The sequence below is a fragment of the Limulus polyphemus genome, unplaced genomic scaffold (assembly GCF_000517525.1).
Source record: "Limulus polyphemus unplaced genomic scaffold, Limulus_polyphemus-2.1.2 Scaffold112, whole genome shotgun sequence".
Classification (NCBI taxonomy): Eukaryota; Metazoa; Arthropoda; class Merostomata; order Xiphosura; family Limulidae; genus Limulus; species Limulus polyphemus.
Genome location: NW_013665722.1, coordinates 583,535 through 599,454, shown reverse-complemented (window position 1 = coordinate 599,454; position 15,920 = coordinate 583,535). Strand labels below are relative to the sequence as shown.

The window sequence follows — 15,920 nt, the reverse complement described above, 5'->3', positions numbered from 1 at the left end:
GGCTAGCGCAGATAGCCCTCGTGTAGCTTTGCGCGAAATTCAAAAACAAACTTTCCCTTACGGACCGGCTACGAGTGGCAAATGCGTGACTAAAAGTGTCCCAGGAAAATGCTGAGGCTGACACCTTATGTATAGGGGTAACATGTAAATTTTTTAAATACGTTGTTATAGGGCCTCAGAAACAGAAAGGTGAAACGAGTGAACCGTTTTATTCTTCTACGAGGTAATTAAACCTCTTTGAATTTTGTAGACCAAAGACTGTCTTGGTCATATGAAAATAATTTTAAATTACCATTGCGTAATTCCCAAGCAGGAAACGTTAAGTGAAGGAAATCGTTAAATAAATGTAATGTTCTACATATTAACTAGACATTCTAATAATCCAACATAGTTAGTGCATTAGAATTTATGATGATATTGACAGAAATGTTGGGGAACTTTCTATCTACAGAACATGTTTGACAATCAAAACTGAAGTTGGTTTGACAGAAATTTAATCGTTGCCACTAGGAGCTTCACAGTGGAAGAGAAGTTACAGGATATATTTATATATATCCATAATATGATTTCATATTTTATGTATATGACGTTGTATGACCATAATCTTAACATAGGTACATAAGGTTAAGGAAATTTAAGAAACAGTGAATAAATTATTGACTTGTATATCTAGGCGTGATTCATGTTGTTAGGTTTTAAGAATGTTATTTCTGATAACTTAATTCAAGAGGTTTAGTCAGGCATGCTCACTTAAGAGGAATCCTGAGTAGAAAGTGAAGTTCACACTTTGAGTTTTTGTAGCTTTATTTTTTGGTTTTTTTATTTATTTATTTTTATCCTGAATTAATTTGAAAAATACGTAATAAAAAAGCATTTTTGCTCTGTTTAATCTGACTTCATTTCTTTATACGGTAACCTTATTCCTCTGATTACAGATTTAAATGAAGAGTTAGTGCAACTGCTGCTAGAAAGAGACGATCTACATATGGAACAGGATTCTATGCTGGTTGACATTGAGGATCTCACACGATATTTGTAAGCGAAACAAAATGTTAACATCTTGTCGTTTCTATTTCATGCATATTATCAAAGCCTAGCTTTAAGAGAAAACACTTGTAGAGTCATAAAGTTTAACATGATTGCACAGATGAAATGCCTATAAACCTGAATACAGCTCAAAATTTATTTGGTAATAACTTAGGTTCATTGCTCAGAACGATTAAACTCTTATCTATTATATAATTATCTGACGAAATAATGTACACAGAACGAAATGTTGCTTTCCCGCGCTATGCTTAGTTTGTTCGTGATAAAATCAATATTTGAAACTGTAGAATCGATATAAATTTCTTATGTTTAATACAAAAATTAGGATAAGCTCATATAAATTAAACAGTATGAAAATCGGATACTGAACTGGAGGAAAACTTTGACTTGTGTAGTGACTACATTTAAAGTGTCATGTATTGGCATTTTGACATAATTAATTATATAATATACTATATTGGCATATTGCATATTTTATGCTTAAAGTGTTTATCGTCTAAAACACAACAGCCACAACGCAACTTAAAAGATTTTTAAAATTATATATTTATCTCTTCTGGCTAAAGTAACAACTGCTGGTTGTTGTAAACGGCTCTTAATAATTTAATTTCTATGGTATTTGGCTCAAAGAATAATGTTTTAACTATGTGATCTGTACAACTCTGGCAATTATGTGCTTATGGCACTCCCCAGTGATTACTTAAGAATTTATTACTCTTTGTAACTTTGCTTCTGCAATGAATTTAAATGTCAGTCATTAGGCTTTCGTTATTTCCAAAAGTGTACTTCAAATTAACGATATTCTGAAATACATTATGTTATTTATTGTGTCTAGGGGTGCGAAAGACGAAGCAATTCGAAGCCAGCAAACAACTGTTCAACTGTGCCAGTTGAAAATTGCAAGTAAATGATCAGGTCCAAAGAAATAGAAATGAGCAACAAGAAACTAGCACAAAAATACGTTCTCTTCTTTATCCTGTAAACCCTGATTAACATTTCTTCCCTGGTCCATGAAGTGATTCGTGTTGTAAGTAGGGCTAGTTAACCTCCAGGTTACTACATACCTTGGCTCTATACCTACACTATCTAGATTCTTCCTTATGAAGTCTTCATGTAAATTCAGCAACAAATACTAGATGTTTTAAGAATCATTACTTAAACATGGTAGAATCATCAATAGTTTGTTCCAAAATAAGAGGTGCAAACTGCACCCAATAGCCAGTCACTGTGTTGTTAAACGATGTTATAGATTTTACAAATGTTTCTCATTCTATGTTCCAGTGACCCATACATGCACGATAATTTACTTGTTAATAATATAATCTACCAAGAGCTTGACTTTCAAATAAGTTTCTGATATAATTAGCTATTAGATTCAAGTGTCATAGAAGAAGAGAAGCGTTCAAAACTAATACATATTCAAATATATATATATAAGCTTATGTCCACTTAGATGTTAGTCAGCCAATTGCAATTTACTTTTAAAACATTATTCTCTAAAATTGCATTTTATATTTAAAAAAAAAAACATCCTGTCTAGTAGGTCTAGAAAATATAGTAATTAAATAAATTAACATTTGGTCGGACGAACGAGTAGATGTCTCGTTTCATAGTGTTAAAACCATGTTGTAATCATTTGAGTCTACGAAAGGACAAATATTAAATAATAATGGCTGAAAATTATTACCAAGAAGGTTGTGGTCCGAAGCAAAAATTAGGTTAACCCTCTTAGTTCAGAAAAAGATTGACCAACTCTCTAAAAAAAAAAAAACTGAAGAAATTGATGAAGAACATTTTAGTATATTTTACTGGAATTCTTATAAATGTTACTGATAAGCAAAGTGTTAGAAGTATTGCTTGCCTCTCCTCTGCACCTTTGAAGTATACTAAGTTACCTACCGGCAAGAAAAAATAAAACTGTAAAAACCCTATTCAAACATTATTACAGTTGATCAGAGCATGAAAAGTTAGCAGTTATTGTAAAACAAAAAAGTATTATTAACTGAAAAGTTTTAGGTGTTTATTGTCACTAAAATAAATAAAAACTCGACAGGGTTTTGTACAATATTCTGTAGTTTACATGTCTATTTTTGTGGATGTTTTATTGTTCCCAAAATTTAACACCTTATGCAAAAAACGTGAATAGGGTTTTTATCACTTTAAAGCTTCTACCAAGTATAATGTGATGCGGTATGTTTCTTGTTCCTGAAATATGCCAAACTTGCTGTTTAAATAATATTAGTAAGCTTGGTAACAACGTAGCAAAGAGTGTTAAAAAATTGATGTATTAGAAAATTTTAACAAGATCAAAGAAACAACTCGTTATTTACCGATAAAAATTAAAACAAAGTTTTCATTATGGACTTTTAATTTGTGATGTAAAAGACGAATTTCATAAAGCAAAAATAGGTTGCATACCACTAAAATTGCTTTGACAAAATGTTAAATTTGTTTTCCTATTATTTACACAATACGTATCTATTTGTAACATTAAGCAGACGTTTTTCTACATTTCACTTATATGTAATGCATGCAAAAAATTCAAACAAAATTAATTATGTTTCAATGTTCACTTTGTACAAATAAGTTATAATTATTTCTAATCAGGCAGAACGTATTGTTTTTTGCCCTTTTCACATTGTTTAACATTTCACGGTGTAAAAATTCATTGTATAGAATGTTTTCAAGTAAATTTCTGACTTCACAGTCTTGTGATTGTTCTTCTCAAACAACATAACTAAATTCTTAAGATATTGTTTGACGAATATATCGTGTATCTACGTGTTAGTCTGTACTCATATTAAAGATTCACACACAAAATTTTAGCTAATAGAGAAAACTGGCTTATTGTTAGTTAATTTACGTAGTTGGCAACAGAAAAACGCACAATAATGCAACCCCAATACCAATTTTTTACCTGTTTATCATCTTGTTTCTCTTTTACAGCAAATTCCATCTGCAAACGTTCGAGTTATCGTGTTTCTTGTTTTGTGAATTATCTAAGTTTTGATCCTGCATGATTTCTTTTAACATAAATTTAATTACATTTAGCTGTGTTGCAGAAATACTATGTTCACAAAACATACGCTACCACTGATACCTCATTTGTAATTTTCAGGTAGACATGATAATAATGCTTTACTTAAATCTCTATGGTATGTTTCTTACACCAGCTTTTATCTTTACCGATTTGACTCCCACACACTCTTTTCCTCCTTAGTAATTTTGCAATCCAAAGTGGATACACTAAGTATGTGTTTGCTTGATGCTATGAATCCAGTTAATATAAGCGTAGTTTCCTAGTTTCTTTGTGTTCGTGTTCTCTTTCTTTTTTTCGTACGGTCACGCCTTTTTATTCTATCAACTATTCGATTGATATTATGGTTTTCAAAATGTTTCAAATATCTTCTTTTAACAAATACTTTTAGTTCATAATAATATCCACTCAAGTATTTACATCACAGAATAAATCAACTGAATGGTACAGGTTGTTTAAAATGACTGGCTAGTTAATATATATAAACTTGCCAATGTTTCGACGGTCGCTGGTTATCAGTTTCAAAGAGCTCATAATAAGAAAGTTCAAACTTTCATGTAAATGTAGATTATTAAACTGCAGGGCCTGGTGATCTTTCTTGTCTTTCTACATCAATTCGAGTTTCTCTGGTTATTGAAATTGCTGAAATAAATGTAAACGTTGACATTTCTTAAACTGTCTCAGCTTGCGTAAATGTAAGGGGAAAAAAGTTGGAACTGGGCATCATTTGTTTTCTGAAATGCTGTATGTGAAAATATAATACGTCACGACTAGTTTCAACTGCTGTTGCAGAGGTTCTGATAGAATATAAAGAGTCCATTGCTCTAAAGTTTCATTTTCGTGTGCGTATTTGTTCCACTTTATCAGTCACAAGTAAGTTGATCAGTGTTGCGCCCATTTATATTCTCAGAAAGAGTACATTCAACTTATAACTGAACAGAAATGAACTATAATGCGTCGTCCAAGTGCTTACATAGCTCGTCACACATGATACTCTCCCACCTCCGAACATTCCGTAATGTTAATTGGAACACCTACACACATTTTATCTTTTGTCACAGCAAACTATTATTCGCCATAAAGGAAAAATACTTTCTTCTGGATCACGTGGAGCTACCTATAAATTTGTTTAATTGTGAAGAAACTTACTTGTGCGAAAAGGCAAAATTAAAACCTAAAGTTTAAACAGTTAGTGTACCATCATTCAGGCCGACAACTGTTGTGCATAATCGTTTGCGCTGTTTTATTTATTTTTTATTTTTTTTTATTTTGGTAGTCACGTTGGGGCTATAATATAGCATACGTGTTAGGATATTCAAGTCTGGAAAATTGTAACTAGTGACTGTTGATTATCTTCATAATTTATTTTTAGCTGTTATATATATTTTGAAATACATTTTATACTACTTACACCATTTCATTTGCATATCCAATTAGTATAAGTTTCAAAATGTGTTGAAGAGGCAAAAATTAATATATAAATATAACTACAATATATATATATATAATAAAACGTCACAGGCTTATATTCCTTATTTAGATTGTACCAATATTCTTGGTCACTTCCTAGTCTATAAAGTAACATTTTATATAAAATATTACTATTCTGGTTTAGAATTACTGAAATGTAAAAGTATGGGAATTATACATTTATCCTGAGTGATTTGAAACCATTTTGTAAATAATGAATATTGTTGTTATGGTTAATCAACAATTCGGTAGTAATGTTGAAGTTTCTTATTTACAATTTCAGTTGTATTTCATATAATTTTAGTAAGTTGATTCCAGGTTAAATTGTTAAAATAAATCAAACAAATAAGTGATTGTATTTCGATATTTATTATATATATCAACAACTATATTTCGATTCTATAAAAATATAAGCTAATATTACTTGCCAAACTTCTTTCTCTGAAAAATTTATTTACTACACATATTTTACACTATAGATTGATAAACTAACGAATCATATCTTCATTTAATGTTGTTGAATAAATGGATTAGGTGTTTCTCAAAATATCGCATGAGAGTATCAAGGTATAAAAAAACAGTGTTTAGAATTACTCTTTAATGTTTATTAATATTCCTCTACATTACTATTTAAATTGGAGAGAACAGAAAATGTGAATGTATTTTAATCTTATAGTCTAGTAAACATTGTTTTAAAACACACAAATTGATATGAAAGTTTTAATTTTAGTTTAAGCCTTAGTTTTGAAGATGTATCCTTTTCCTTGCAATATCAGAATAAAAGCTTTCACCCAGCTCACGTTGTCTCGGTTGCTTAAAGTATTGTTAAAATCAACACATCAAATTTTTCGTAAGGTAAATAAGGTTGAGAAGTTCATGCACATGAGTCTGATTAATGTTCAACAATTAAAAGGCATACATTGTTTGCCTTCATCATCTTTTGTTTTTCATTAGTTTCTGTCCTCTACTAAAATGTAGACGATTTTTTTCATAAAACATTGTAATAGCCTTTTCTTAGAAAATAATTATAAAGTTCTTTTACAGAACTTGGAGATACAATTGCTCAAATAAAGTCACACACAACATATCATAATTTCAAAATATTGTATGTAAAGCTGTAGTAAACCATAGACTGTTACAAAAGATTTATATAAATACCTGATAGAAAAACTTCTGCTGCAAAAGTAAATATAACAATATCTCTTTAGTTTTTGTTGTTCTTAAAATGTTATTATATATATACACACACACATTATGGGGATTATTTTGTATTGTTAGCACAGCATACGGATTTAGGACTACCTTAAATCTTCTGACATCCTATGCTGATTGAACCTTATAGATATGCTTTGGATTAAAGTTAAAAATATTTGCTAAATTTTACATTGTTAGATTCCTATGTAAACCAAGGACTAACTTAGATTTTCTAAACTGGTAAAACTTTATAAAATACGTTTTAGATTACATTATAAGTATTGTTAACAACGAGGATATCCAACTAATTAATCAATGCATGCTAATCACACATTGCTTACTCCTCGCCAGAACAGTATGTGAAATTTGCTATATTAAGAACTGGGTTAATTTTCAGTTCTGATATATGTTAATGATCGATGGATATAATATTTATCCAAGTTACAATTGCAGATTTGTTATTTCTGTAAGTGTTCAGTGCGTCCTCTATGAACGGTACAAAAATCGGTTTAGGTTTTGTTTGTTGTTAAGCCCAACGTTAGACAACAAGTTATATATGATCTGCCCACCACGGTCCTAAGCCTGCAGACTAGTCGCCAAGCCACTTGGGGGCGGTTTAGAAATACCTCACAAGTAAACACAAGATTATTACATTAACAGCATGTTCTTGTAAGTTAATTGCTTATCTATTGAATATTTTAAAAGCATTAGTCAAGAGAATGTCATGTTTGAAATATAAACAAATATAATATTTCAGTATATTAATGAATTGGTTTATAAGTTTGTAAAAAATATACAATAGCTTGGGAATAGGTCACTAAGATTATTGATGGAAACAATACAAGAGAAACGAAATAAAATCCTGGGCATTATTGTATAAATAGTTTAACTGTATTTAAATAAAGAGAATAACTAAAAGTAGGTGTATTATATTAGATAAGAATAGAATAACTCAACACACGACCAACTGACGATAGTAGAAAAAATATATAGTGACAGTACTTAACGAATAAGTTCTGGCTTTCTCGCATCAAAGACAGCGCGTCTTCCTCAAAATTTATAATAGAAAAACAAAGGTCTTTTAAAATCAAAATTACGTAATGAATCCTTCAAAGTCAAAGTGGCACAACAGTATGTCTGCGGACTTTCAACGCTAGAAACCGTGTTTAGATACCCGTGGTGGGCAAATTACATATAGCCCATTGTGTAGCTTTGTATTTAACTTCAAACAAACAATACAATAAAAATACTTTTAAAATTTTAATAAAATATAATACACAAAATAAGTTAAACCATGTAATTCAGATAGGAGAATGCTCCGAAAAAGTAATCTTTTAACTGCAAGGGCTTAGCATGGTCCGATGGTTAAGGCGATCTACTCACAATCTGCAGGTTCGAATTTCTTCACCGAAAGTACGTGTTCTTTAAGCCGTGGGAGCATTATAATCTGTAGCAATCTTGGTAACCTTCTATACCACACTAAAACAATACCTGACCACCAATATGTTCACTGAAGACGAGTGGTCTGGTTCTCGAGTAACGTGAGAACAGCACTCCACACGGCATTCTACGTGGTACAATGAAATAAAACAAAATTAAAATTGTAGTCTTTTAACCTGCAGGCTACAATTGAAATTCTGTAGCAGAAGTCTCATAGAACAAACTGCAAGTAAAACACAGCACAACCTATGATGTCACCTGGGCAAGGCAGACCAGCATTCTAGTTGATTGCTTTTACAGTTATGTGTGTCAAAGGGAAAATCAAAGCCTGAAATTAAATTAAGCTCTGCACCCTTTTGTCACGCAGAAAAATAGAATGGGTACTTTCTGTTTGGAAATATTCATAAATTTACAAACGGTTAGAAAAAAAAACTTAAACTTTACTCGTTTTTAACTGTTTTACGCTGTAACTGCCAAATCTGGCTTTTCTGAGCATTTTGTTAGTTTCTTTTGTGTGTGTGTTGAAGCGCAAAGCTGCACAATTGGTTATCTGCACTGTGCCACCACGAGTATCCATCCAAGCCTGATTTTTAGTGTAAGCCATCACCCTCAACCTTACAGCTGAACCACTGGAAGGGGTTTACCGACCTCAATTCATACTGTAAGGAGACACAATTATACAAGCAACTCAATTTTAACTTCACTTTTTAAAAAGATATAAATCTTTTTTTTTTTATCTTAGCAGCTCGTTCACTTATTCTCTCATAATTAGATGCTCAAATTTCAATATTTAAGCTACTGCGCTTTCGTTAGTGTTTACAATACACATGTATGTACCTATTCACGCAATATATTATCACAAGGATTTTGGACAGGATATTTAATAACAATGGGAGCACAGTTTCAATGTTAAATGTTTTCATAGCTTAACTTGAAAAATCGAACCTACCAACGTACTGTGTCGCCATCTTGAGTGTACACAATCAACGCTACTAACACAAAATAAATGTAAATGAATTTTCGAAGGAATAAAACAGCAAATAAATACTATCGTTCTTTACTTTTCTTAGGTGAAAAATTAAACTTAGTTTATCGTGCTACCATTCGAGACAGCAACAATATTTCACATTGTTATTTATTTCATGCTTTCTATCTTCAACACTTGGGTATGATAATTTTACACACGTGGACCCATTTCAAAATTAGCACATTCATTCTTCAGCGCAAACATATGATCATTTTATCATATGCTGACCTACCTTTAACCAACCTGCATATTTGGTTTTAACCACATACGCGTAATGCATTTACGGTATATTTAACACGTAAAATCAGAACATAAGTTCTGTATGGCAATAAGCCAATATAAGCGTTGAAGGTATATAAATTAAAACTTTGGTCACAGTATGTATTAATTTATCACATAGGTCAATGATGTTTCAAATATCCTAGCTATTACCAACAACTTTCCAGCTGTTGACATTCTAGATCCACTATCTATTACCATGCACTATTTCGATTAATCAGTATCGAATGGATAACAAAAATATATGGAAGATATTTTCTAATCCATAAATCCACCAAATATCCCCCCACTGGCACAGCGGTATGTCTGTAAGCTTACAATGCTAGAAACTCGTTTTCAATATACCGTGGTGGGAAGAGCACAGATAGCTCTTTGTGCTTAACTACAAACAAACAATCCACCAAATATCTCCGAAGGTAAGGACGGTGTATCCATATCAGCTATCAGGTGTTTTTGAATCCCTAGTGGTCACCTCTAGACATACAAACTGTTGAAAAATTGTTGCAGTCACGTGTCTACACGGATTACTTGTTCAGGCAGCACCTTCTATTCCTCTGACTCTCCTTTCTTTAAACAGCCAGGAAAGGTTTGTGGTTTCTTTCTGTATTTTCGTGTTCCACCTGATAAGAGTAATAATCAACAGTGTTCAACTTGTTCAGTATCCATCTCCTGGTTAAGCCAAGGCTGCAGAGGCTACTTAATAACATACAATTTCAGATTATCAAGGTGTTCAACACGCTATTGTGTCCTACGTGAACGCTGAATCTCATAGTTTGGTGAATTAGTCACTACAGAATAAAATAAGGTCCATTCTAGCCACATCTGAGTGGTTTACGAGCTACTGGAGTATGCTTGAGCCACACCCAGTCTCCTCGTTCAAACTGTTGTGCTTTCATCATCTTATTTCACATTCTCTTCTTTCGGCTACTTTTCACATCAGTTGAAGTGCGAATATATGTGAATCAAATAATGTGGATTGACACCACTCCATGTATTCTTGTGGATATTCTGGCAATTCTACAGCCAATGGGAGACTGTACTCGAGATATACTGGGAGTGTAACTTCACATCTGAACATTATCGTGTTTGGAGAATAACTGATATACGCTATTGCTCTATTGCAAGGTATGCCATCATTACATATACCAGTTCAATATACGTCATCATTACCCATATCAATTCCATCCAAGCTTACAAAGATGCTCAGCCAAACCATCGCCCTAAGGATAACAAAGTGAAGCAAGAATCTTTACTACAACCAGTACTTAACACAACTTGACAAGCAGCTTACTGTTAAGGTTCACTCCTTGATCAGCATAGATCTCCACTGGTTAACTGAAGTAAGCTATGCACTGTTCACAGTGTTGGTAACTGTTTGAAAATACATATACTACTGAATATGCTTCAGCCCACTTCGTGAAGTTATTGATTACCACTAGGATGTAACAATTTTCAACTGTTGCTTGAAACTTGCAACCAAACACCAAAATACTATTGATGTAGATTATGTACCATGACCACTGTAAACTATGTACGTTTCATCAACTACTTAAAAAAAAAAAAGGAGCTGCCACAGTACAGTGACCAAACAGTTTGACATGAACTTCATACAAGCCTGCTGTTTCAGAATGCCGCCAAAACATCGTCTCTTTTTCTTTCATACTAGCCTTCCTGAGTACTAAAACCAGTTTTAGCTTTATAGATTGGTAACCTGAGTGATATTACCCATTACCTCAAAATAAGACTGATAATAACATTTAACAAATCTTTCTTTACTGGCCCTACGATATGGATTTCCAGTAAAAACACAACATCATCTCGACCACACACCTTGTGTGCTACATGTAACTGTTGGCAAGGCCTTTCTTTCAATAACAGAGTTCTTTAAGTCTGCTAGGAATACAATACACAAAGCCTCTGGTAAAATACAGTTTATCTCAATCCTTTACTATGTATTAGTTATTATTGTTACAATGCTTTATGCTGGCAGAGTTTGATTTATTGATTGGTAGTTTGTGTCATTACATCATAATAAGACTGCTAATAAATTTCAGAAAATATTTCTTTAGTGGGTATATAATACACAATTTCCAGTAAGAGGTACATCATTCCATATGAACCTCACATCTGCAATATAAATAGTGGTGAAAACGTTTAAAAACCTCTAATGCAAGTAGTGCTTTCTTTGTTGTACAGTAAGATTGTTTGGCAGATGTAAGTGTAGCTGATATATTGTAACTGACTGATATGAATGACATTTCAACAGAAACTTTATGTTGTATTCTCAGCCAACTTGAAGAGCCATAGTACTCAGCAAAAGGTCTCATTGGCTGTGTTGTGCAGCACAAATGGTGTGTGGTCAAAATGTTATGTTCTTCATGCTGGAAACCTATATTACAGGGGCAGTAAAAAAAAGTTTCCTAAATTTCCCAAATATGATATATTCCAGATTGTATAAAAAAAGATGATGATGTTCATATCTTTGAACTTCACAAATGCACAAAAACCTGAAAACATTTATATCTGACTATCTTGAATTCATGTATATATGTTTGTTTTTCTTTTTATTATACTAGGTAATCATTTTAATCACTTGATGCTCCGTTATGAAAAGAAAATTCAAGTAATTTACTCAAAAAAACAAGATGGCCTTCCAGTGAATTTTAAGATGATGTGGAAAATTTCAGAATAACAAGAAAACAAATACATAGAGATTATGCCAGAAATTGAATATTTATTAACCCTCTTTTAACACAACATACACATTAAGAAAAGAGTGAAGATCAGTTTACAAATGAATTTGTTTAAATATACTTTTTTTTACCTTGCATATGTTCAAGACTTTCATATCCCTTACCAACAACTAATTACTTACATAAAATATGGGGAATAGATCTGCTAACAGTTGAAAACACTGATGATGTAAAAACAAGTGCTACTCCATCTAAAAGTTGTCCTCAAAGTTGTTACTCAATAAAACATAATGCACATATTTTTTAAGGGTTGGCTCCTATTTCTTTTGTTTCTATCTTGTAGTTCTTCTAGGGATCAAACTAGCAATACTACAATCCTTACTAAAAATTAATATTCAAAGTAATTCTGATAGTGTACTTGATCTTTAACAAATTAATACTGACAGCCAACTTTTTTTTTTCATTAGAATATTTTCTGATGGTTTTCATAAATACATAACTGTATAAAAATTGTGAATGCATTCACTGAACAATGCACCAAACTATTATCAAGACACATAACTGTCAGCTTATACATGGTGGAAATTACCAAATTATACACAGCATTACATTGTACCATTATATATATATATATATTTATTTATTTACACATTTAACAAGATGAAGAATATACAAAAATTATCTTAAAAACTTATCATCCAATCAAAATATTTTACTTATGGTGGATTTTATAAAATGTACTTTGTTTTATCTCCAAGAACATTTTCTAGTGCATTAAAGAAATATATAGTATTTGGAATGTTTTCTTTACTATACAGTATGCTACTGCTATATAGTACACAAAATTTAAATATAAATTTGATAGACTTCCAGGTCCTACTAATTTCAGCTATCTATTCTCAGCATTATCTGATGAAGATTATGAGGCAAAAAATATAACTAGTTCTGAAACAACTAGTCATCTAGTCAACAGCAAATTAAGACGAATATTAGGAATAATGTTTGTTGTGATTTGGTTGGAACACACTCTTCCCTTTCTGTCATATGACTAAAACATGTAACTGAATATTATAGTCCATATATTGTGCAAGAAGGATTAATAGGATAAACCCTCAGAGAAGTAAACTTTCAAGTAATACCATAAATCTCTGATTAAATATTTGACAACTAATCTGTGTTATATATTAGTAACACTAGTATCAAGACATTGTCATACTATTAACCATGTTTTAATGTGTTTAGTCATAGCCTAAATGGAAATTGATCTTCCCGAGAGACATCAAGATGGATGATTACTGTGTTTCATTTGAAAAAGTGGTAAATGGGCTAATGTTTTTTTTTCTCATGCAAAGATAAAAGAATTAGTACTATATTAGAACAATCTTCATTAGTGAGTCAGTAGATATGCTCTACAACTAGATGACTAGTGAGAAACCAATTTTATGTCAACTAGTCAAACAAGTCAACTTTTAAAGCGCAGCTTGCCGACTAGCCAAAAATCAGTAGTTGTCTCAACACTAAATATAACTGTGCTCACATGACTATGTAGATTGTGTTATTATATTCTAAGTATTTAAAAATAGTTCTCAAAGCATGTTCTTAATTACCGAATATTGTTGCTATTATCTTCTGCAAGTTTTGATTTATTATCTTCCCTCTTTTACTGTAACAAAATTAACTAGCAAGTCACTCAAACCCTCCAACTACAAAATTGTAGAATGAGCTTCAAAATGGCATAACCAAATAAACGATTCACAATTAACAACACTTAGTATCAAAACCTTTTTGTTTGCATGAAATGCAAATTAAAACTGATAAATGAACAAAAAAGTTAAATTGAAAATTTCAAATATGCCTACATTTTTGCATCCACTTATTACTTCCATAGTTTTTTTCTGTATCATCTCAAATTTATTTTTATACCTACACACATACAGTTTTACTTTGTTATAATTTTTTTTTAATTTAACAAGCCCATTTTTTAATTACTATTGTTATAAACTTTGTGGAAATAGAATGTTACATAAGATTGGACTATGCTATACAATACTTAACACAATCCATACCTAAAAAACTTCATTACTACAAACTGTTATATTATTTCATGTTTTGTTTTCTTTTGTTGATCTATATAATTCAAGAGAATTTCAATATTTGTTAAAACTGAAATCATCTGTACCTCACTGATAATTTTTTAAAAAGATTCCGTTTCAGCACAAAAATAACTTCAACTCTTTGTGTGTCTACAAGGAAAGCAGAAAATTGTATCTTGAAACTCAATCCCAACAGCCCTACCTACACCAAATGACAAATTATTCTAAAACATGTAAATTTCGCTGTACAAGAAATACAGCTGTTTAAGAATTACATAGTTATATTTTTGGAACACAATTTGAACACAGTTTGCTCCAGAAGAAGAAAAGTTCACCTTTCAAAAGTGCTCAGTTATAGGGTTTTTAATTCATTTCTATCAAGACTTCTTGAACCTACATGTTTTTCTAACATAATGAAAATAGTAAATGTATTGCCTAGTCACAAAGCTTTATTTTGAACATCTCAAATAATGAATATTGGATAAATCATGGTTTCTTCTGTGTAGGTAAAACCTTAGAGTCTGTCTTTATATATGGAAGATGTTATTATTGGTAATAAAAATTACAATGTTCTACAGGTTAAAAATATTCAGAATTCTGGAGACTTTAAGATCATTAGTGTACAATGCATCAGAAGAAACTGGGTGAGACACTGCAAAACAAGTTGAAAGATTTGACTGAGTTGGAAATTACATTTGTACTTTGCAATGAACAATCACATCAAAAATATGTTTTTATTAAAGTTGATGTCTGAAATTACTTGAAAAAAATTTGTCCTAACACAATATAATGCAGTGGATGAAATAACAATCAAACCTCAAAACATGCTACAACCATATCAAATAATGACTAGGAAGATATTTTCATTTCTGGAGCTTAATCAATGCTCTTTTTCAAAGTTTATATATAAAGATTAAACACTTTAAATGGCAGCAAAAGAAAACTGCAGATTTTAACCACATGAAAAACCTGTATAATGATATAAATGCTTGTCACTCTGTGACTCTTTTTCAAAGAAAACACAATTGTCTTTTACTATACTAGAGCACATTTGTGAGGCATCACGGCAGGTGATAATCAGAAGTGCAACTTGGCTTAAACAATGTTTTATACTCAGACTAGAGCATGCCAGACCATCTATGTAAATAGTTGCCCCAGCCTTTTTTGGAATTGCTAATTGCAGCCTCACCTGTAATAATAAAATTAAGAAGGCATTAGACAAAACGTTAACTTTGAAACTAGACTAGAAGCCTAACATTAAAACTAGATTATAACATAAAACCAAAACCATATCTAACAATATTCAAAAGCTTGGTTTAAGCAATTATTATTATAATACTTTAGATACAAAAGCCATTAAAACATTTAGTGATTATACACATTGGGCGTCCGCTGTATCCACCGTGGAGAATCAAACCCCAGATTTTAGCATCTTAAGTCCATAAACTTACTGCTGTCCCACCAGGGGACTATACTCACAATAAAAATTTTTGAATTATTCAAGAAAGATCTACTAACTGCATTTCCAATTATCATGTTACTAGATTGTATTAATAATCTGTTGAAGTGACAAATAAAAATATAAATGATTAGTCATACATTCTGACAAAAACAAATGTTATAAGAAGCAATAAATCAAA

At 31.4% G+C, this 15,920-nt stretch overlaps 2 protein-coding genes across 2 annotated transcripts in view; one reads left to right on the top strand and one right to left on the bottom strand.

Annotated features, from left to right (window-relative positions):
• The window catches only part of LOC106471447 (homeobox protein 9-like), a 191,428-nt gene extending 190,389 nt beyond the window's left edge, over positions 1–1,039 (top strand). Inside the window, 1 exon segment of the mRNA XM_022400907.1 lies at positions 936–1,039. Coding sequence (XP_022256615.1) covers positions 936–1,039 — 104 coding nt within the window.
• A 12,562-nt stretch (positions 1,040–13,601) lies between these two features.
• The window catches only part of LOC106471489 (GRIP and coiled-coil domain-containing protein 2-like), a 73,742-nt gene continuing 71,423 nt past the window's right edge, over positions 13,602–15,920 (bottom strand). Inside the window, exon 22 of the mRNA XM_013932101.2 lies at positions 13,602–15,469. Coding sequence (XP_013787555.1) covers positions 15,399–15,469 — 71 coding nt within the window. The 3' untranslated portion in view covers positions 13,602–15,398. The remainder of the gene's footprint in view (positions 15,470–15,920) is intronic.